The sequence below is a fragment of the Callithrix jacchus genome, chromosome 5, assembly GCF_049354715.1.
Source record: "Callithrix jacchus isolate 240 chromosome 5, calJac240_pri, whole genome shotgun sequence".
NCBI lineage: Eukaryota > Metazoa > Chordata > Mammalia > Primates > Cebidae > Callithrix > Callithrix jacchus.
The window spans coordinates 20,190,955-20,215,522 of record NC_133506.1 but is presented as its reverse complement, the minus strand read 5'-3'; the positions used below and the strand labels follow the sequence as shown (position 1 = coordinate 20,215,522).

The 24,568-nt window shown below is 38.1% G+C and overlaps 1 protein-coding gene across 2 annotated transcripts in view; it reads right to left on the bottom strand.

The window, feature by feature from the left end:
- Positions 1 to 24,568, bottom strand: part of SPTLC3 (serine palmitoyltransferase long chain base subunit 3) — a 168,789-nt gene that overhangs the window by 82,589 nt on the left and 61,632 nt on the right. For both annotated transcript variants that reach the window (XM_008995768.5, XM_054255217.2), the window contains 4 exons: positions 18,056 to 18,210; positions 16,024 to 16,172; positions 1,948 to 2,072; positions 8 to 101 (listed from right to left, as the gene is read on the bottom strand). In XM_008995768.5, coding sequence (XP_008994016.2) covers positions 8 to 101; positions 1,948 to 2,072; positions 16,024 to 16,172; positions 18,056 to 18,210 — 523 coding nt within the window. The remainder of the gene's footprint in view (positions 1 to 7; positions 102 to 1,947; positions 2,073 to 16,023; positions 16,173 to 18,055; positions 18,211 to 24,568) is intronic.

Genomic DNA, 24,568 nt, shown 5'->3' with positions numbered 1-24,568 from the left:
TACTTACTGTTGTGTTTGAAGACTCTTATGGTTGCACCTGAGAGTCGGGCCCCAAGCACAAGTGATGTGTGGTTTAACTCATCACTTAAAATGAGGCATCCCTGTGCAGAAAGCAAGCACACGAAACACAAGCCAATAAATACACAAAGGAAAAACAACTTGTGGGGACAGGAAGACACTCTAAAACGTAGAACACAGGTTTCTAAAACTCACTTCAATTTTAAAAGGCCAAGAGTTTAACCTGGTGTCTATATGGATAAAATCATGTATAGCAGTTAACTCATGGAGAAGGGAATTGTTTAAGAGATTACATGTTCATTGCTACATTTACATATAGTTTGCAGTAGAGAAGTTCATCCAAGCTCTTCGTGAAGCACCAGGTAGATTGGTAGATTTTTGGGTGGTTATGAACTTGTAGGGGCATCTCAATTATTTCTACTGAAAGGCAGGGGTCTTTTGTGCAGGACAATTGAAGCTCTTCTGGTTCTCATTTTCCACTGTATTAACATCCCATGTAGGCAAAAACATCACTGTTTACAGCTAAAAACTTGGAAAAGTATGCATGGTGACTCAGTCTGAGGTATGTGGATAAAGTCAGTCTAACTTACTGCTTACATATTACTCTTTGTAAAATTATTTTTCCTTTTTAATTACACATTTCTAAATTGTAAAACTGTTTAAGCATACCAAAAATGCAGGCAAACGATGGCGGACCTGTCTTTGGTGCCCTTCCAGAATCTTTGAGTTCTCCTTTGTATTTCTGTAGTTTCACACATAGCATGTTTTGATTTTTTTTTTGAGGTAAAAGCCATAATAATTCCCATATATTTGTATTCTAGATATATGCATATTTATATTTTTTTCTGGTGGAACATTTGAGAATTATTTGTAAGCCTCCTATTTCACCATGCCTAAGAACAGGACATTCTCCTAGGAAAATCACAATTCAGTGATCACATCCAAGAAGTCCAATGTTTTTACAATTCTATCATCTGATAGACAGTTCGCATTTAAATTTCCCCAACCTTTCTAATGATGTCTTAATGCTTTTTATAGATGTTATCATTCCTTCCATGTTGTTCAATGCAAAATCCAGTCTAAGACCGTACACTGCACGTAGCTGTGATGAGACAGATTTTCAAAGGCATAAATCTGATTGATGTACTTGCTTACTTGGCAATGAACTCGCCAACTTCCCATGTCTTTCTGAGGAACAATTTCAAACACCAGCATGATTTTCACTATAAGGCTTATTGCCATTAGGCACCTGCTTCCATCTCCGGTCATTTTTTGACCACCATTATATATTCTGGTTCCTCCAACTCTATGTATTTTACACATGCTCTTCCCTCTTTTTGCCCTAAGTAATTAAACTTATTTATCTGGAAATTCTGTTCTCCTCTCACCATTTTTGGGCAGACATTGAGACTTTCTCAGGAAGGGTTTTGGGCAGCTCTTTGTCTTCCTCATGTATGACCATGCCTTTTCTATTTGCCCTATTTTATCCAGTATGTAGTTTTCCTCATTAGACTATAAACTACATAAATTTAAAAGGCACAGGACTTATTCATCTTTGTATGTCTTCATCTTCTCTTATATGAGGACATAGTAGATTCTCAATAATTAGTTTATTGAATGAAAAAATAAATGAGTAACAGGAAAAATGTTTTGTCCAAATAAATGCTTAATAAATATTTGCTATAGTAAGTTGCATATGGGAACTCAGGAGCCCAAAATTATGACTGCTTTGTTAAACTGTCATTGATCAGCAATATCATGATAAGATTTGCTGGACTAAGCTGGCATACTTACTCAAAAATACCAATATCTAATCACGTTCTCCTAAGAAAAGAACCTTCTCAGTCATACTTCTAACAAGGACCTGCTGAGAGTTACAATTCTTAGGAGTAATAGAGTAGAAGACAATTATGTTAACAAACTTCTCACCTTTCCAACTAACGCAGGGATATTCATTGAGTTAGTTGCAAATCCCATCCCAAAGACCATAGCTGCTTCCACATTCAGGAACTTAGCCACAAGGTCCTCCAACTCCTTGTGCTTATCCAAAGTGCCTGTACATAAAATTGCATGAGGAGTAAGCCTTCTCTTTTCAACAAGGCCAAGATTGAAAACTCAAATTCCAGTACATACACATCACCAAAAGACCTATACAGGAGTGCTCGTAGCAGGAATATTTGCCATTGCCCCAATTTAGAAACAACTGAAATATTCAAATATTGTAGAGTGGGTTATTACAATATGGGATATTTGTATAGTGAAATTTAATACAGCAATAAGAAAGAATGAACTACGGCTCCACACGACATTGTGGATAAATCTGACAAATCTATTGTTTAGTGAAAGAAGTCAGACATCTAAAAAAGTACAGGCTATGTGAGTTTGTTTATATAAAGTTTGCAAATGGACAAAACAAATTTATAGTGTTAGAAGTCGGGGCCAGGCGTGGTGGCTCAAGCCTGTAATCCCAGAACTTTGGGAGGCTGAGGCGGGTGGATCATAAGGTCAAGAGATCGAGATCATCCTTGTCAACATGGTGAAACCCCGTCTCTACTAAAAATATTTAAAAAATTAGCTGGGCATGGTGGCGTGTGCCTGTCATCCCAGCTCCTCGGGAGGCTGAGGCAGGAGAATTGCCTGAACCCAGGAGGTGGAGGTTGCGGTGAGCCGAGATCGCGCCATTGCACTCCAGCCTGGGTAACAAGAGCAAAAAACTCCGTCTCAAAAAAAAAAAAAAAAAAAGAAGTCGGGATAGTGGTTACTTTTGTTAGGAGCATGAGGAGGGTTTTTAGGTCTCTGAATATTCTATTTCTGCATTTGTTACATAGTTACGTTTGCTTTGTGAAGCTCCATTGAGTTGTGTTCTTACCACTGGTGCACTTTTCACCACGCCATAAATAAAATAAAATGTACAAAGAATACCACAATTCTTCTCTCTTTTTACTCTGTATCTCACAAGTAATTAAATTATAACCCCATCAGTTTCCCCACACCTAAATGCAAAACACATCCCATGACTTCCACAGATACCAGTAAAACTAGTTATAATTCACTGAACCTTTGATGTACTAGATACTGTGTTAAGCCCACTATTTAGGTTCCATCATTTAATCTTAGAAGCCCAATAATGCAGTCGTTTTTACTCCACAGTTAAGAAAACTGAGGCCTAAGAGGTTACCAATAAAAAGCCACAGAGATAATCTAGTCTAACTCCAAAGTTCATGTTTTCACCTTTTTACAATCTCTTATATGCTTGCCCTTTGATCCCTCCTTAAACAGAATCCCCTTGGTTTGTTACAGGAAATGTTGATGCTCCCCATATTTTCCGTTTGCTGTCGTGTGAACTTCTTTGTCTGCACAGTTCAACATGGTAGCCACCAGCTACATGTGGTTACTGCAATTGAGAAACTGAATTTCAAATTTTGTTTAACTTAAAATGTAAAGCTAAAGCATAGTAAAATGTGTTTCACCAACTGCAAATTTATTTTTTGATAGCATTACATTTCATGTTAATTAATGGAAATTTAATGTTTTCATTAACGTGCTGTAAGTGTAAAATAGGTATCATTTTCTGAAGGCTTAGTACAGCAACAAAAAGAATGTAAATAGCACATTGTTTTTTCTTTTTCTTTTTTTTTTTGAGAAGGAGTCTCGCTCTGTTGTCAAGGCTGAAGTGCAATGGCATTATCTCGGCTCACTGCAACCTTCACCTCTTGGGTTCAAACAATTCTGCCTCAGCCTCCCAAGTAGCTGGGACAACAAGTGCACATCACCATTCCAAGCTAATTTTTTTGTATTTTAGTAGAGACACCATTTCACTGTGTTGCCCATGCTGGTCTGGAACTCCTGAGCTCAGGCAATCCACCCACCTTGGTCTCCAAAGTGCTCAGATTACAGGCGTGTGCCATCATGCCCAGCCTGATATTTTTTACATTGATTACACATTTAAATGGCAATAATCTACATATATTGTGTTAAATAAAATGTATAATTACATTGATTTTACCTGTTTTTTTACGTATTAAATTGGCTATTAGAAAATTTAAAATTATACATGTGTCTTGCCTCGTGTTTTTATTGAGCAGTGCTTTCTAAATGCTTTAACTGAGAGAACAGAAAAATGTGCAAGTGGAGAGATGTTGTAATTTGCACACATAGAACATAGGTGCTGTTGCTCAGATTTAAGTTACAGAAGTATTGTTAGCATGTTTAGGGCTGCTATAAACATACTTTCTTCAGCCTAGGGATCAACTTAGTTTACTATATGATGTAAGAATTTATTTAAATTGGTAAATTCATTTTCTTACTGTGCTAAATGGTAAGAAGGTATTGAATGGTCAGTTCTAAGATTTATATTGCATTTCATGTTGAAGAGGACACTTGGTGATCTTTGCCCTTCATGAGAGGTCACACTGTTTGAAGGGCCTTTCTTTTCAGACTAGAGTTTATTTATCCCCAAAGTTGTTAGAAGTCATAGTCAAACAAGTATTCTACTAGTCAGTCTGACTCAAGATTTGGTGAAATGTTAAAAGTTTAAATTGTAATTTCAAACTTTGTGTTATCACAGATATATTATAGAACAGAAAGAGAAACTGAAATTTAAGAAGAAAACATGGGCATATCATTCGCCAGATTTGCTTGTACCTAAAAGCGACTTCTTCCCAGTGGGAATGGTTCCAAGAAAAGGCAGTGAAAAGGCCAACAGCCTGGGCATGAGGAGACTTAGGTTCTGGCTTTAGCTCTTCCATTACCAGCTGTGTAGCCTCTGGCTACCTTTCTTGAAAGCTTGAAGAGGGATGGAGAGAAATGCCATTTTAGGCTTTCCCAGTGTTAGTCATGCTATTTCCTTCACACGAAATCATCTTTTTGCCCTTCATCTTTTTTCTGACGCCTTTCTTAGCTTGCCCTGGGAAAACTGGTCATTTTTCTCTTCTGAGATTGAATAACAGCTATCATATGATGATTATAGCACTTATTCTGTTGAAATGAGAATGTTCCCAGGGCAATCTTCTCTAGTACAGAGTCCTTGGGATGCAGACACTGTGTGGGAGATCCCATGACTTCCATAGATACTGACAATAGTCTCACAGATGGTTAAAGTCTCAGACATTCTATGATGGTGTCATAGATGTTTGTCTTGGCAACCACAGTGTCTAGCACAGTGCTGACACATAGTAGGTACTTGTAGAGTTATAAGGGGTCCTTTGATGAATAATGAAGACAGGGCTGAGCTTAGTGTAGGAGAAGACAGAGAGGAAGATCAAAAGGCCATGCAATGACAAGGAATGAGGTGACTAGGCAGTGAATACTAGCTTAAAGACATTCATTTCTAGAGAAGTCTTCTAGTAAAGACAGGGTGCCCAAACTTTGCCAACTTGATGTAGTTCCCCTTTCCTGTCCAGAGGGTCAGGTGACAACTAGTCCAGTCACCCAGAAGTGCATGAGTAGAAGTTCATGATGCATCTCCATGGTGTCTTTCTCCACCTTTAATCTTTACAAAACCTGCTGTCTCAGGAGTTTATCTACAACAGTGGCAACACTAAAAGTTGTTAGGATAATATGGGATGTGTTGTCATGTAATAAAACAGATAACTCATGAGGAGTGGGTGTGTTTAAGACCATTTTGAGAAATTGTTCACTACAAGGCCTTTTCCATTAGACCTGGCTTAAAGAGAGGGGAGAGGCTAGGCACAGTTGCTCACACCTATAATGCCAGCACTTTGGGAGGCTGAGGCAGGAGGATCACTTAAAGTCAGGAGTCTGAGACCAGCCTGGCCAATACAGTGAGAACTCCATCTGTAAAACATAAATAAAAAGTAAAGTAGCTGGGCATGGTGGTACACACCTGTAGTCCTAGCTATTTGGGAGGCTGAGGTAAGAGGATTGAGCTTAGGAGGTTAAGGCTGCAGTGAGCTATGATCACACCACTGCATGCCAGCCCAGGTGACAAAGCAAGATCTCATCTCTTAAAAAAAAAAAAAAAAAAAGAAAGAGAAAAGCAAGGGAAGAGAGAAGAAGGGAATGCAGCTGTCCATCTGAGGTTTGAGGTCCCCAGACACAGTCCTTTTTCGAGATTTCCAGTGGACATATGATTAGCAAAGTGATTTTTAGCCCGTAGATGCAAGACCAATTTCTATGACCAGATGCCTCACAGCTGAGTTACAAGTTAAGAGCAGTTTTGCATCTAGGGGCTTACTTTCATTTATATAGAAAACAATAATTCCCAAAGTTCATTTTCATGGAGTTTCTCTGTTTAGTGTTCTTAGCTCAGATTTTATAAACAAACTTGAAAGATTCCAAGGATGGCTAAAGGTCTTTCCCCACTTCTGCTTTGGGAAGCCATGCCTTTGAAAGTCAGATTGGACTGGTCTAGGGTGAGGGGGGTTTTTAAAGGAATAATGAAAAATCTTCCTTTTAGTCAAGTGCTGCTTTTCTCTTCCTGCTCTTCATATTCAAAAAATAAGACTATAGGAAGAGCTTGGGGAAATAAAGTCATCACTAGAAGCTTTGCTTCCTACAAACATTCGTTCAGGCCATACCCTGATTGAGTAAAGGTGTCAACTTGCAGTTGGTGGTCCAAGTACTTGGGTAATTCTAGAAATCAAATACATTTTGTCTTTGGTATATAAATATTGGCAGTTTTTAAATCCTAAGAAAGCATAGTTATAATGCTAGCTGAAGGTATAAATAAATCCACAATAGTTTTTTTTTTATGTTTCTCTCTGTGACATTTTAGTCTCTGAAAGTCAGTAACAGCCATAAATTGGCTATTGACAGCGGATCTCCAAATGGCTATTATGCATGTAATGAATCTTATTTTTGTCCTGGTGGTTCATTTATCCAGGCTTATACTCAAAAATCTACATTATGAATAAAATAATAAACACAAACTGGAAGTTTTCTCTTGTCAGCTCTCTAAGTAGTTTTTTCATGTGCCAAGCACCACATTCGCTGCCATCAGTCAAATCAAAAATTAGATTAAAGATAAAGGGCCAGGAGTGTATTTATGGACTATATGCATGTCTACTGAATTTTTATTGATACTGACTGGCTCGTACTCTTTAGTCAGAGATTGCTGGCCTATATATTGACATTGGTTAATAGCTAAGAGTGTGGGTGTTATTAACAAGCCCGTTTCACAACTACCAATTCTTTTGTAGCCCATGTGAAGACTATTTTCCAGATTGTGACGATAGCCACTTTTGGTCCAGAGTGTCCTGTTCGTAAACCGTTCCTTAGACTTGACCTAAGAGCAGGCTGATGTTTATTATGGGGACTTGGCAGCTGTCCCATCTTGCCCTTCAAACTGTCAGTCAGAGCTGTCAATTCACACCTGTGCCATTTGCTTGAACTGGTAATTTTTGCATTAAAGCCAGCATTCACATTCTGCCTAAAGAATTCCACCTTGGAGCTCATCCTTCAAAAGCATTTAGGGTACTCTGCTGTCTTCCTTGATCCACTTCTGCCCTGTCTAATGGAGGTTATGGAGCTATATTGCTTCTTGAGTGACTGTTTTTCTGGCCAACATTCCGATATAGTCTGGAAGAAGCCAGATATGGTATTTGAAATGGGTCTAGGTCATACAGTTACACTGAACATAGGCCACTGCTGCTGGGTGAAGAGACCCTCCATCCTGATGAAGTCTGGACAAATGGCAGAAATAACTTTCAACTGCCCACTCACCCAGGCCTTCATTTTAAACAAACCACTCATCACTTTTTGGCAGGTGGAAGCATTAGTAAATATTAGATCAGAGGTAAATAAAAACCTTAAGTGGGGCACAGGCATATAATTATGATGGTCTTTCGCATCAAATAATTCTGATGAGACAAGATTTTCTAAATGGACAGAATGATACCTTCTGTCTCATCTCCTGGTCTCAATTTTCTTTTTTAAAAGTTTTATTTATTTTTGCAAATAATGTGTAATGAGTGTTCACCAAGGTACCATGGTTGCTTGATTTAATCCTCATACTCTGTATCCTCTCCAGTCCTCATGCCCACAGAAGTGAGCAACTGTTGCCTTATTTTACTAGTGAGGAAACAGGTACCAACATGATGCTACTTAAAGGAGACAGACCTGATAAGTGCAGACCATCTGCTTAACAGTATGCCAGCCTAATATACTGAAATATTTTAAGCCTTATCTCAATTAATTGTCATCCAATTTTTTGAGGTTGGTACTATTACTGTCTTCATTTTATAGATGAGGACACCAAAACTTGAGAGTTTAGTTTACCCTCAGTACTCCTTGGAGGTTCAAGGTCACACAGTAAGTTTAGAGCCAAGACTCATATTAGTATGTCTGACTCCAGAGATGAAATGCCTCATCACAGTTCTACAGCTTTTTCCAAAGCAGGAAATTTTGGCAGCTGCTCGCCCAAGGGGTGCTAAGCATCTGTATCTTCTTAAATATATAAAGATTTGTTGTTATAAGCATCACAGGACAATTTGTTGAAATATTAATGTATGTATGTTCTCCTTGAAAAGTTTTTATTCCCCCCCTTCCATGTTTAGTAAGTAACCAGGTCGGGTTTAGTCTTTTACTTATAGAGAGGTTCATGATACAAAGTCCAAAGCAGATATTATTTCCTTCCAGTCTTTACACAGGTTGAAGGGATTACATTAGGAGCACTCAAAGGTGAGGAATCAGGGTATATGAAGCAGAGAGGGTAAAGAGGATTTGAGCAAGACTGGGGTCAACAGATCCATTCATATCTCTTGATGGTAGCTGCCTGGGGACAGTTGCAAGTTGCATGAACATGGCTTGAGTGCTAGATACTGGAGTCTCTATCTTTACCATAGACTCAGCCTCCAACAAAAGACAGAGACACTAGGTTGCTGGGCCACAGGGCTTCTATTCAGTTAAACAGTGGGCCAACAGTGTTGACCAGAGTGGTTGTGGGAACAAGAACCAGGAGACAGCCCTGATGTTTGGGAGCTGCATAATAACCTAAAAGCTTTGCTCCGTCTTGAAGAATGGGAGCCCCAATATGGACTAATGGTAGAAATCCAGATTGGGGGTGGGGGCCAACATTAACTTGGTAATAAAAAAAGGAACTTGAATAATTCTTGCACTCCTGAGTTTGTGAAACACATGGCCTTTCCATTCATTAACTCTGTGACCTTGGGAAAGTTATTAAGACTTTCTGGACTTTAGTTTGCTCTTTTATAAAAGGAAGTTAGACTAAACACTAGGGACCTTGCTGAACCTCAGTTCTGTGATTTCATTACTCCTTCTGTATTTTACTTTGACTAAATGGCAGATAATTAAGTCTGGAAATAGTATATGATAAGATTAGTACATAGGCACCTTTGTGGTCTTTTAGCTCTAGCTTTTTGTTGGAAGAGTTTATTGTACTCCTTCTGGGCTCACTAAAATAAACTCAAATTATACAGGGGATCCAGGCTGGTGAATAGTTCAGAGGGATATGCACATCTTTACCCTGATGGATGATGATAGAAACATAAAATAGGTAGAAGAAAAATAGGGAAAGTCTGAATAAACTTCTAGACTCTGCAACTTAAGTCTTTTCAACTCTGGGCTAGTTAATACCAGGTAAAAAGTCAGGTCACATATTTAGGTTATGTCCTGTCTGTAAGAAGAAACACAGGTGTCAAGCTAATCAGAAGTGACTTCCACTGTACCACCAGATCTAATTATTTTGCATTGTCAGGAAGAATTCAGAATATATGGATTGGTGTTACATTTCTGTCACATGGTACTTTTGCCACCCTCAATGCTCCTCTTCCCAAAGATAATTGCCTGGATATGCAATTAGGGGCAGACATTGATGATGTTCTTAGTCTCCTTCAAGTTGATATCAGTGGTCTTAAAAGATACACACAGGTACCGATGTCAATGAGGTTTGTATTCTTAATATATTTAGCTGTAATGAGAGTTTCTTAATCCAAAGGAAGGAGCTTGGTGTTTGGCTGATGTGAATTGAGATTTGGAAATGTGGCTCACTGCTATTAAATCTAGAGGATTTATTTTCTCCAAATCATTGTGATGTTACATATTTGTCTAGATCAGCAAACTTTTGATGGAGAGTAAATGGTTAGAGAATAAATGGTTTGGGCTTTGCAGGCCATGGTTTTTGTTGTATCTATTCAATTCTACTATTGTAAAATCAAAGCAGTTATAGACAATACACAAAATAATGGGCGTGGCTGTATTTCAAAAAGATTTATGAACACCGAAATTTGAATTTCATATAATATTCATTTGTCACAAAGTCTTACTCTTATATTTGTTATTCCAATTATTTAAAACTGTACAAAACAGGGGGCAGCTGAATTGGTTTAGTGACCTCTGATCTTGATGGTTTCTGGGTTTTGCTGTGAGCAGTATGGGGTAGTACAAATGCCTCTTCAGTGGGACTCGAGAGCTCATGTCTAGTCTTCTCAACCTACAGACTGTGGGAACATTGATTGACAAGTCATTAAAAATCTCTGGGACCTCATGTGTCTCATTTTATGGTATTTGTGTGGGAAGGGGGAAGGTGGTAGATCTACAGATTCTGAAATTCTGTGAGTTTAACATTGATCATCCCAGATACCACCTTGCTGGCAAATATTATACTTATGTAAAAATGCTGTCATATCTTGTTGAATTGTGCTTGGCTTTGTTGAACCTATAGGACTAAATTTTACGGTTGCAGAAATATGTCTGCTAGTTGAAATTGAGCTGTGCTGTAATTTCTATCACGGTAGGGAGATGGACAATTATGCTGTCAGAACTCTACTAGGTCTCAAGAAAGTGCTAAGAGGCTTTCAGAAACCAAAATACACTTTGATTTTTCTCCTCCCAAACAATTCCTTTGAGAGTCCCCTTCTCCTGACACATACTCTTAAAAGAAAATTAAGAGGCTTGCGAGAAATGCAATAAAATATCATTTATCAGAATCTATAATAATTTGGTTTGGGAGGAATTGGTACTGTTCATGAAGAAAGGTTTTGCTGTGTCCATTAACTAACTGCAGTGGGGATGTTTATTGCTAATTTAATCAAATCCACTGCTTGAAAACATGTTTGTTACATTGATTTACACAAAAATATGTTAATCAAAATTTCTTTTTAAAAGAACATAAGATCTCTACATGGTAGCATTTTTTTTTTTTTTTAGAAACTACTCATTCTTAAAGCAACTTAAAATGCCACAAGAGTATATTAATTTAAAATATACTTTAGACATTTTGCATATTTAGGCTGCTCCCTCCTTCAAAAGCTCAGGTTAACAAAACTACATTTCCTAGACCTAGCTACATATTTTTGAGAAATAAACACAGAAAGAGCCTTGATAATTTAAATTAAATGATAGCAGATATACTTCTACACATACATACACACATACACACCTTTTCTATATGTACTTCTTATTCTGTCACACAATAGTCTTTCAATAAATATTCATTAACTTAAAGAATGAATAATGCATTAATTATGTTGTTTAGTACTTCCAAAAATTATTAAAAATGATAGTAAAACAGGCATCTTCATCTTTTTCTTGACTTTAAAATAAATAATTCTAATGTTTAACCAAGAATCATAGTACAATGTTTTTGAGGTAGATATTTTTTATTCTATTCAGCAATTTCTTGTTTATATTCTATTTAAAATTTTAGAGAAATGAATAATGAACTTTATAAATGCTTAGCAGCATCTATGAAGATAATCAGTTTACTTCTTAGATATTTCAGTATTTTAAATTATCTCATACTTGAACTATTATTTTGATCCCTGAATAGAATTACTTGATTATATTATTGTTATTTGAATATACTGTTAGTCTTAATGCCAATTTTTATATATAATATGTATAATATAATATTACTTATAAATATTTATATTTTTCTTTATATATATTTACATTACTTATAAAGATATTTGAGTTTAATAATAATTATATTTTACATTTAAATTTATAATACTTTTGAAAGTAATCGTAATTTATACTTTTCCCTCTATGAAATGCATGTTCGTCAGATTTGGAGATCAGGGTTATGCTAGTTCAATGGTTGTCAGTTTGGCTGCTTATCAGAATCATTTCCAGTGACTTATTAAAAATACAGATGTTGAGCTGTGGTGGTGGCTCCTCTCTATAATCCCACCCAGTATTTTGAAGGCTGAGGCAGGAGGATCACTAGAGGCCAGGAGTTTGAGGTTACATTGAGCTGTGACCATACCATTGCATTCCAGCCTGGGCAACAGAATGAAACTCTAATGCTTTAAAAAAAAAAAAAAAGTGCTGATATCTGGGCACAATAGAAATTGCTCTTTCAAATTCCTAAGTTTCTGTTTTTAATTTCAATAATACAATACTTTTGCTTTTCTTTTATTCTTTGCTATGTTGGTTGCCCAGTTAACTAGCTTTCATGTTTCCTGCTAAGTAAAGTAAGACTTACATTTTCCTCTATGCACACAACTAGCTGCTTCCCATAATCTCATACTCGTTAGTTTGTTATTAAGTTTTAGCTTTGTTTCACAGGATTCAATAATGTGATTTATGTAGATTCTACTTTTTAGAATTTCACGTGGTTTTCTTTGTAGGATAATATATAGTAGATTTTTGTGAAAATTCAATGAGGATTTAAAAAGGTGAAGTATTGTGATAATATGTTTTAAGGTTTAGCATTCAATGGATAACTATTAAATTAACAATTAATCATTAACAATTACATTGTTAATGTCTTCTATATCATTTATTAATTTAGTTTTGGCTTCTTCATTTTCAGGGATTGGGAGATACCTTATGGTCTCCTATTACCATATCATTTTTTTGTTTTTTGTTGCTTTATTTATGTGGAATGTAAATTGACCCATAAAGGAGTCAAAGCCTCCCTTAATTTCATATTCCACTATTTCTTAGTTGTACTCTAAAATAAGCAGTGGTATATAATCACACATCTTAAGAACAGCATTTGCATGTCTGTACAGTTCTGTCTGAAAATATATCATTTCCAGCTGTATTTTGGGGCTCAGTTTTAACATTTACAGGTACAGGTTTGGTAAATAGTCTTCCTCCGGGAACCTTCCTCCTGGGCTCTTCCTTTGCTGCTCCTTCCACTGATGTGACCTCCCTTTCGAGCCCCTTGGGTGGCTACAGCAGGGAGCTGGGTACTACATACCTGGTGGGACCTATCTTTCTGTTTTTTTTACCCTTTGAAATAATTTTAACTTAATATTGTATAGTTTTAAATTACAGCACATAGTTGAGTTTAGGTTTTTGGCCAAATCTGAGTCTTTGCCTTTTAATAGACAAATCTGTTTTCAGTACATTTTTTTTGGACAAAATATGTCATCTTCTAATCTTTTACTATGTTTTAAATGATTCATTATTATTTTCTATCTTTCCTTTTTTGTTACATGGATTTTATTTTCCTTTTTCATCTAGAGCATTGAAAACTATTTTTAAAAGCTCTGAGAAGTTATTTTTAAGTGATTAAATGTTCATAAACTTGTAGATTCTCAAGAAGCTATTTTGGTTACTAAAAATTGTTGAACTTCTAGCTTTCCAATTTTCCTTGTTAACCCATTTGCACTGTTAAATATTCTCTCTCTTAAGACATATTTCCCAAATGTTACCTGTGTTCATTAGAATAAATGGCTTTCAGAATCACACTACCCCTAATTATTGCATGCCATCTTAAGATTATTATTAATGTTGCAGAATACTTTAAATGTGCCCTCTTTATTTATTCATTTCCTGACTGGTTGCTTATATTTATGTTTCAGTCATTCTGTTTGCCTAAAGTTAGTGTGGGTGGCTTCTCTTTAGGTCTTTCACTATTTCCTTGAAAAATGTTAAAGTCCTCTTCTTAGAACTTGACCTGGAGAGCTAAATGAAATGTGTAAATATTAAAAACTGGGTGATTCAGAAGGATGAGTAGGTGGAGAAAGAACTTGGGCTGAGTTCAGTACCGAACCTTCATTTCTGCCTAGTTTCTTGGGTTTGCTGAACGTGCAGAGTCAGGGACCCATGTTCCAAATCTGGCTTCCCCTGTAAGGGAACCGTTGTCTGTATCAAGCCGCTTTCCTTCAGCCCCTACTGCCTGTGATGGGGCGTGTTCTGTCTCACTGAGCTTGGGGGTTGTTATCAAGAATCTGTCTTCTGCCTGGTCATTAACAACCCTGGTATTGGGTGTCACCAGCACCAGAGGAAATATCCCAAATGGTTACTGACCCTGTGACCCTTTATGGCTGGAGGTACTGCTCCAGTCTCTGCCCCATCTCTAAAAGGGGGCATCACAGGTGACCCAGTCTTTTTAAGTGGCATAAAGCCTCCTGTTCCCTGCCCTTCGTACCGTGTTTACATCTCCAGCACTTATGCCTCAAAATGAAGATAAGATGTTTTTCTTCATTTACTGAATGTTGGGATAAAAAAGGCACGTACTTTGTTCAATGTGAATTATTTGTTGCACAAGTCTGAATATTAAATTGTTTCTAAACCTCTCTGCTAACTGATTATCTAAGAGGGCCATGTGGTTCACAATCCACTAATATAATTGTAAATCCCTTTTAAATCACATTTTTTTCTCCAATTCTTAGACAGGCCTAACTGACCTGGTAAACCTTGCACGTGTCACTGGGAAGAGGAAGTGCTGTAATAGAGAAAACTGACTTAGACCGGAAATTAGGCTGGTTATTTAACTTCCTTGAGTACATACATCACTTAGGTGCCATGATCTCAGACTCCTCCTCCACAAGATGAGAATAACACCACCTGTGCTGCCTTTGTTTGTTTGTCTTTGTTTTCTTTTTTTGAGATGGAGTTTTGCTCATTTTCAGGTTGGAGTGCAATGGCACGATCTTGGCTCACTGCGACCTCCACCTCCCAGGTTCAAGCGATTCTCTTGACTCAGCCTCTCGAGTAGCTGGGATTACAGGCATGTGCCACCATGCCTGGCTAATTTTGTATTTTTAGTAGAGACAGGGTTCTCCATGTTCGTCAGGCTGGTCTCGAACTACTGACCTCAGGTGATCTACCTGCCTCGGCCTTCCAAAGTGTTGGAATTACAGGCATGAGCCACTGTGCCTGGCCAGTTTTTTTTTTAAATTAATGAATACTCTCCCCTCTCTGCTTCCCTGTCTATCCTTATGCCAAGAATTGAAAAGCACTCTATAAGGGCAAGCTTGCATTATTCTTTTTTTTTTTTTTTTTTAGACGGAGTTTCGCTCTTGTGACCCAGGCTGGAGTGCAATGGCACAATCTCGGCTCACCGCAACCTCCGCCTCCTGGGTTCAGGCAATTCTCCTGCCTCAGCCTCCTGAGTAGCTGGGATTACAGGCATGCGCCACCATCCCCAGCTAATTTTTTGTATCTTTAGTAGAGACGGGGTCTCACCATGTTGACCAAGATGGTCTCAATCTCTTGACCTCATGATCCACCCGCCTCGGCCTCCCAAAGTGCTGGGATTACAGGTGTGAGCCACCGCGCCCGGCCGCTTGCATTATTCTTTCTTCCTGAATTGGAATGGATTTCCTTCTCACAGATGTTACTCCTTTGGGTTTGAGGAAGAGAAAAACATTTTAGCTAAAAGGAAAATAAAGAGCAGTCTGCTCATCTGCTTCACCTTGTTCATTCATTCATTTGTTCAGTGCAACATTCCACAAGTCCAATCCCTCTTCTCACAAAGCTTATGTTCTTAGGAGCAGAGACAGGCCATATACAAATACAAATGCAAGATCATTTTAACCAGTGATGAACATCATCAAGAAAAGTGGAAGAAAGGGCAGAAAAAGACCAGGTAGAGGAGGCACAGTGTTGCTATTTTAGATAATATGGGCAGGAAATTTTGTCTATTCTGGAGAATTGACACATGTAATTAATAAACTGCCTGGTTACAGCATAATGCTTGAAATTTCCCAAAATATCTCTTTGTCTTTCTGTATTTTATAACATCTTTTGAAGGCACACAGTCTAAATATGATCTAAATTTGAGAGGCAGACACAAGGAATCTGAGACCTAACCAGAAAAAATTTCAAAACAGTGAATGTACATACCCATTTCATGTCTGGTGCTGGCCACTCCTGTGCCATACACCTCTAAAACATCCTTTATGGTCTTCATAGACTCGTCATACTTGTCTGCGAGACCAAGAAAGTTATAGGAGCCCATGTTGATGACATCTTTGATGATTCTTCCAGTAAACCTGCAGGGAAACATGTAAATGAGCACATAATCCCCTCCCCAGGATTATGCACTATTCAAAAAATCCATGGTGGAAGGTTTGGATTCCTACGAAGGAAAAGAGGATGAGGTGACCAAGGAGATGACAGCTCAGACCCGTGAGGTGGATCCGAGCTGGCAGGAGGTGGTTCAGTCTGTCCTAAAAGTTGGTTTTCCTTGGAGGATCCAGATCCTCTCAGCCAGCGCCGGACCCAGAAGAGAACTCTTCAGCCCCTGGAAGCTGGAAAGGGATGAAGAGCCAAGCAGCTGTCAGCTCACAGCAGCCCTCCAAATTGGACCTGCCACGGTTCCAGAGCTTGACTGGATGGAGACAGGACAATCTCTGATATTCATTGGCCATCAGGATATACCGAGTTGGTAACATCCACTCAGGTGCCACACCTCCCTGGATGATCCAAGATGAAGAATGCATCCCTGGGAACCAACAAATAGGACCATCCTATAAATAACTTCTTAAAGAAAAGGAAAAGGAGAAGTTGAAGAAACTTTCCCCAAATCGAGTTGGGGACAACTTTGATCACAGCTTCAGGACCAGTGCAGGCTGGCTGCCGTCTTTGGGTCTCATTTGAATAATGGATACTGCTGGCAGTCCAGGCATCAGTTCAAAACTAAAGCTGCAGCAGTGAGTCCCTACTGCTCTGCCAACTGCCATGAGGCTAAAAGCAAAGTCAACAAACCCCTACCCACTATGATTCCTTCCACCAAATTCTTTTTCATTGCCTTCCTTAGGAAACAGACATACCCATCCATTTGATTTAATAAAGTTTTATTTTTCCAAGTGTAATAAAAAAAAACTATCCTAGTGCTGAAGTGACCTTAGATCTGGCCCAAATCATATCTTTTCTTTCTTATTAACTAGCACTGTTGTCAGCATAAAGAAAAACAAAGAAAACCTTGTCATTTGAAGCAATTTGGATAGAACTGGAAGCCTTTATATTAAAAGAAATAAGCAAGGCACAGAAGTCAGATATCATATTTTTTAACCATAATGTGGGAGCTAAAAAGGCAGATCTCATGAGAGTAGTTGTTACCAGAGGCTAGAAAAGGTAGGGAGGAGGGAGAGAGAAAGAGAAGTTGACTGACAGGTCCAAAGATACGGTTTGATAGAAGAAATAAAACTCAGATCAGTAGAGTGACTGTGGTTTCAAAATAATGTATGGTCTATTTCAAAATGGCTAGAAGAGAATAATTTAAAAGATTCTAGTATAAAGAAAGACAAATATTTAAGGTGATGGATGCCCCAAGTACATTTATTTGCTCTTTACAATTTATATGAATGTATTAAATTATCACACGTACTCCAAAATAATGTACATCTATTATGCATCAAAAAAGTTGTTAACAACAAAATCATTTTCCCTAAGAGAAAGGGAAGCCCATGATGAAGTTGGGCAGAGCGTTGGAGAAGGACACCTTGAGCCATGGATTGTTACTTAGCCCTGGTTTTCCTGGGCACTCTTTTCTATGACACCTATGCTCTGGTTTAAATTCCAGCAAGAGCCTTCTAATGGAATGAGAGCCATGGTCATCACTGTCTCATTCAGCTGGAAGTAAGAGAGTACAATTTGTCAATAAAGCTGAAAGGGGTCTTCCTGGCTGGCTCTGCGTGTCCTGCACCTTCTGACAGAGGTCTTAGGTTAATTACAATATAAAAAGGCCACTCTGGTAGCTACTTAATTACTGTGCCTTCCTCTAGTGACATTAGGAAGGCTTGCAAATGGCTACATGATACAGAACTGAAGGCTTCCAAGCCTTTGATTTTTCAGATTTGTCATCTAGTGCCCATGCTAGGATATCCTTGAAAGGATTTTCTTTTCACCAAGCCCCTCCAAGCGGCCGCCTCACCTAAATGTCCAGTTATAGTCATCCGACACTCTCTCCATCACATCAAACAGAGGCCCTGGGGCGCTGCAGATGGGCCGGTTCCAGTTGTCTCTGATTCGCATGTAAAGGTTCCGTGTATAAAAATTTTCAAAGTCTTGATACAGTGGCACAAAATCCTGTTAGAACAGAGGTAGAAGGTTATCTTTGGTTCTTTGCCTTTTGAGTTTCATTTGCAATTGAAGCCGGGAAGAAGACCTGGAAGAGCCATGCAAGTAACACATCTGCAGGTATATTTTGAGCAAAGGTCAGTAGGTGAAGTAAATCTGTGAGGCCAAAGAACATGCCTTTTAGTGGGGGAATGAAAACATGTGATGAATAGGGGTAACAAAGATGTCAGTGCAATACAAGCCCCAGAGCAAGCGGAGACAACAAATCCCTACAGTTTCTCTAAGCGTAACGACAGTGTCTATGTCCAGAGCAATTTCATTGGAAGAAAGTGGTTGAGATAATCATGTGTTTTTAAATTGTTTGAACATGAATATATCCTTTCATTGTGTTTTTAGAAGTGGGGATGAACTTGAACTGTTGGACCTGCTGGCAAAACTGTTATTGGGGGGTGGCTGGCTGTTACATGGCCCTGGGCCTGGAAACTGATCAGAGGAGCTCGTGGAGGCAGTGAGCCTTCTCACAGCTGAGGCAACAACACTGAGTTGCTGTGTGGAGTGTAATTCGTGACCGAAGGAATCTGCAGTCTAGCTGAGGCTTCAAGCAAGGCATGTCTAATGTTGTCATTTGACTCTTACAGTTCCCTCTTCCCATTTAGAAAAAAAAGTACAGCTCGCTGCCAGTGCTCATTTAATTTTACATAAATATGCTATTTGAGGCTAAAGGAAATCTGACTGATTTTCAATTTGAAAATAAAATATGCAACCTGTTTTTGGAATTAGCTCTAAACAGAACTAACATCAGAATCATTTGCATCAGAACAATCTATTTCAGAAAAATCAGGTTCATCAAATGAATTTTGACCAACAACTATTCAGGAATGATGCTAACACCATTGCTTAGGAATGCTATGTTTTCTAGGATTTGACATTTTCTGCGATCTGTGGTGTTACTGTATTATGTAAGTAGAAATACCACTACTAAAACCAGGATGCTATAAATAGCATGATGTCTTTTATTTTCAAAGATGATATTCTGGAATGATATGAAAATAATAATACAAACGAGATATTAATAGTTCATGGCAAAGTTTTCTTAGGATAAATACTGCAGCCTCGAGATTCTCCCATGGGTTTGCTTGGGGTAAGCAGGATGAAAGTTAATCCAAGGCAGAAAATGCAGAAGTGGTAACTGTGGTCTAGGCCAGGTACTCTGGACATTCATGGGATTAGAGCAGGAGGGAGAGTCCCCCCCTTGCTGGAGGAATCAGGGAAGCTTTGTGTAGGAGAGTCCTTGGAGATGGGCGCCAAGGCAGAATGCAATTGTTATGTGCAGGGACACCTGGGGAGTTCTCAGAGGAGTAGGTTTGTATGTTGGGAGTGTGGAGTACATTTGGGGGGAATGAATAAGAATAAAATATAATGCATACGCTGTCACTCTTTGCTCAGGACTTATAATGGCTTCTACCTTACTCCTGATTTGAGGTTCCAACTCATATAGCTTCCAGTCACCTTTCTGACCTTGTCCCCTAATGACTCCCTATAGCGTGGGTGAGGCTGCAGTATCAGCTGGGCACAGACAATGGGAACCTTGAGCAACCGAAGTATCTGCAGGAAGAGTTCATCCTTTATGCTTCAGGTAATGAGGGGTCGCTGAATAATTGGGAGTGAGCCTTCTCATTTTCCCTCCTATGCTCGCGGAGCACTTGGCTCTCCTTTGTCTTATTAAATGGAGCTGATTTCCCCAGGGAACAAGAAGACCACGGGGAGTGCCTTTGTGGATGATCTTCTTATGCTACTGCTTTGCCCACTCATTGTGCTGGTTCATTGCAGAAGATAATATAGAGAATAGGCAGGTTTTGATGGCAGGTGGCTGCATCCAGGACACAGACCATTCTTTCACCTCATCCTTTGGTCATTTTTGATGATGGCATCATTTCTTGGGGACAATGAGAATTTTTTTTGTAGGAAAGAATATACATAAGCATATACTGTCTGAATTTGAAGAATGGTTGGACAGTTCTACATTTTAAAATCCTACCTTGAATGTATTTTCTTTAAGTAGCAGTGATGTAGGTTCTGTTATGATTTAAAGCTCCAAGTTTGTGATAATCAATTATAACCTTTATAATAGTCTTTCTCACAGGGAAAGAGACAGATTTTTAAAACTACAAGATTATATAATTCTAGAAAACTCATTCTCAAACTGTTTCTTCTTTGATTCAATACATTTTTCAGACTTACTGCTTTGTGAATTATTCTATATCCCCAAATGTTATGTTCCTCTATTTATAATTTTAAAAGCCTTATTTGAAATGATAATCCATAAACTCATCCTATGAAGAGAAAAGAGAGAAGTAGGTCTGTAAGTAATATTTCTGGGCTCTGAAGAAGATTATAGTTTTAGGTTTTATGAGGAATCTTACCCAAAATATGGTAGCAGTTGGTTTTGGAGAGAAGGAGACAAAAACCAAAATATTCTGTCTATAAAATTAAAATCAATTTCAGATTTGGGACCACAAGATGCACAGGGCACCAAGGGTAGAGGAGCCACAACAATCACAGAGCAGGAGTCCCTAACCCCTGGGCTGCAGACAGGTACCAGTCTGTGGCCTATTAGGAAGCAGGCCACACAGCAGGAGGTGAACAGCAGGTGGGCGAGAATTACCACCTGAGCTCCCAGCTCCATGTCCTGTCAGATCAGCAGTGGCATGAGATTCTCACAGGAATGCAAACTCTATTGTGAACTGCGCATGCAAGGGGTCTAGATTGTCTAATCCTTATGAGAATCTAATGCCTAATGATCTGAGGTGGAACAGTTTTATCCTGAAACTATACCCCTTCACCCCACCTGGCTTTTGGAGGAAAAATTATTTCCATAAAACTGTCCTTGGTGCCAAAAAGATTGGGATTGCTGTTGTAGAGCTCAAATATCCACTTGGCCCATGAGGAGAATCAGGCCCAGAAAGGTGTGTGACTTAAACTCTGATCAGCCTCGGACCTCACCCACTACCCTAGGCAGTCACTTCAGAGTGGTCTCCGTCATCCCTAACTTCCCTCCAAAACAACAGTGATGACAAAAGCCCTGGCCCATGATATGGAAAACAAGGACCAGCAGGTTGCTAGACTATATATTGTAGGAGTGTCCTTTAGTTATAGGGAATTTGGCGTTGGCTTGAAAAAATAGCCCATGCCTTCCCCAGACAATGCCACATGAAGATGCATTGTCATGGCCACCTTTGAGAGAAGGCTGGAAAATACTTCATCTGTCTAACCTCTCCATCTCCTGACTCAGAGATTCAGAATTTGTACCTATGTAGAAATGGACAGCTCTTCACTGAGATAAATCCTTTGAGGGCAAGATACAGGGATTCTAATATATTCTGTGGGGTCAGAAAAGACTTCCTTCTAGGTTATGATCTTCATATTCAATAGAAATTTTATAAAGTAAGTGCTTGTAACTCCTCTGCAAAAAGGAAGGGCTAACTTTTTTTTTAAAGTACTCAGAGTTATTTCTTTGTGCATGACATAAATATTAACCCAGATCTGATATTCAACGTCAGTAACCTACATGTTCCTGAGAGGACCAATTGAGTTCAGAGACCTACTTAGAATTAAAGATCTGATCAGTGAATGAGCTGACTTGCTTTTAGGCATGGCCCTCCTCTTCCCACCTGTGAGATTTCCTGTCTGGGTGTATTTCCACTCCACCCCATTCCTTTAAACAGCCAGGAGCTTTCTTTAGGAGCAGCCAACACCTTCCAAAGGTCAATGTCCTCTAGTCTCAGAGAAGCTTCCCACAGCATTTTAACTAAACCAGAAAATGAAGCTGGACTTGATATTTCAAAAACAAAAGCATTGCAATAGGATATATCTTTATTTATTTATAGACGTGATTTGTCATTTGGTTTGCTCACCATCTTTATTTTGCTTTCTGAGACAAATGGCTAGATGTGATAGAAAATACCAGGCCATAAAAACAGAATATTTTGGAGAATGGAGTGGAGAAAGAGGTAAGTTAAACCCAGCAAGACCCACAAAAATAGCATTGTTTCTTCTGCAATGTGATGATCTTTATTTTTCCACCTTTATTTTTGTATGATAATTTATGATTTTCCAAGTGTTATAGATATTTCCATCCAACTTTTATAGATAAGTTGATGGAAAGTCAGAAAACTTGATTGGACAGAATGGGAATTACTAATATTTCCAGTTCCCAGACCCTGCTCTTTCCAATAAACCCTGCTGCAAGGCTTGACATTTGCAAGAAAGAGAAAGAGCATATCCATCGTGCACTGTTAAAACTACTACCAAATTGGAAGCCTATCCCTTGTTGAGTGAGAAAGAATCTTTATCAAACACAAAGTTACTCATTTGTGTCTACATTGACACTTCTGTTGTCACCAAATACTTATTTTATATAATTGTCCTTTTGAGAGCCATCTGTTTCTAAGGTAGAACTCAAAATAATTACAAAATATGCTTATACATTCCTTTTGTCCATAAGAGTAACTATATTTACAGTAGTTCTTTGAAGTATAAGAAACCTAACATAAAGATAGCCAAATTTAATTTTTATTCTTAAAGAATTAGAGATATTAAAGAAAGATGGCAGATTCAGTATTTGTATGAATCCTACCAGTCTTCTAAAAGTTCCATGGAAGAAATAACAATAAAAAATACTTAAGGAACAAAATAAAGTTATAAATGCTTAGAAAGACCATCAAAAATGTCATCAGTGAATCAGAAATGCGAAAGAATCACAAAGACAGACATAAGTAAGATGTGATCACTGGGGAAATTAAGCCACAGAAAACCATGGCTCTGAATATTTGCAGAGAGGACTGGCATGGATGTAAGCTAATAAATGCAGCTTCAAGTTGAGAGTGAAGAGTTATAGCAAGTTGACATTTAGGATGAGGGTAGATTCCTTCACCCTCTTCCTATTGGGCTAATAAGTAAGAAGCGGTAATATTGGCCACAGGACAAAGCTTTGTGGTGGGCAGCAGGAAGTGGAGGGGAAAGCAATGCCTCAGTGTACAGAAATGGAGACCCCACATAACAAGACAATCTGCTAGCCCTGGAAATTCATCCTGTTCCACTTCTGCAGTCACTATCAAGATAGGTGAACATGAAAAAAAATATATATATATCTCAAAATGACATTTTTATATAAACATAACAGAACAATGTGCCTATTTAAAGAATAAACAGTTCAAAAATTAATGGCCATGACAAAAAGGCAAATTAATAAGCTTGAATATTATATTGATGATTTTTTATAAGACAGTGTAAGGGCAAATAGAAAAGAAAATATAAAGGGAAAGTCAAGATACATATATATATAGGGCAGATTCAGAAGAAAAAAACCTCTCTCTAATAGACATGGCAAGATTTAAAGAAGGAGCTTAAGGAGGAAAGGAAGAGAAGGAGGAGAGAAGGCGAACTATAAGAAGGAAGAGAAGGGAGAAATTTCTAGAGATGAGGAAAGATTTGAATTGTAAGATATAAAGAGTCCATTAGGTACTGATTAAAGCAAATAAAGTTTCACACTTCACAGAAGAGAATAAGAATCAGATTGCTTAAAGCTTGAACTTAAAATTCTGTACTCTTTCAAGTCAGCAATCAAATAAAAACAAATATACACATTTTTCAGCATTAGCAAAAAGTCATTGGTTTAACACCACAGGCATTTTCTGTAATAACTGAGATTGCACTTCCTGATTTTGAAATATACCACAAAGCTACAGTAATCAAGTGGCATGGTACTGTCATAGAAACAGACACATAGGCCAATGGAACAGAATAGAGAGCCCTGGAATAAATTCATGCATTTACAGTAATAGATCTTTGACAAAGGAGCCAAAAACACAATGGGGAAAGGAGAGTCTTTTCAATACATAGTGTTGGGAAAATTGGATATACATATGCAGAATAATGAAATTCGATTCTTTTCTTATACTACATAAAAAAGTGCACTCAAAATGGATTAAATACTTAAATGTAAGACCTGAAACTGTAACACTGTTAGAGGGAAACATCTTGACATTGATCTGGGCAGTGAATTTTTTGCTATGATCCCAAAACACAGGCAACAAAAACAAAAACAAAATGAATTGCGTCAAACTAAAAAGCTTCTGCACCACAAAGAAAATAATAAACAGAATGAAGAGGCAACCTACAGAATGGGAGAAAGTATTTACAAACCATGTATCTGATAAAGTGTTACTGTCCGGAATATATAAGGAATCCAGACTATTTAGTAGCAAAACAAACAGACAAAGACTTGTTTAAAAAATGTGCAAGAAACCCAAACAGATATTTCCCAAAAGACATACAAATAACTAACAGGTATATTAAAAAAAATGGT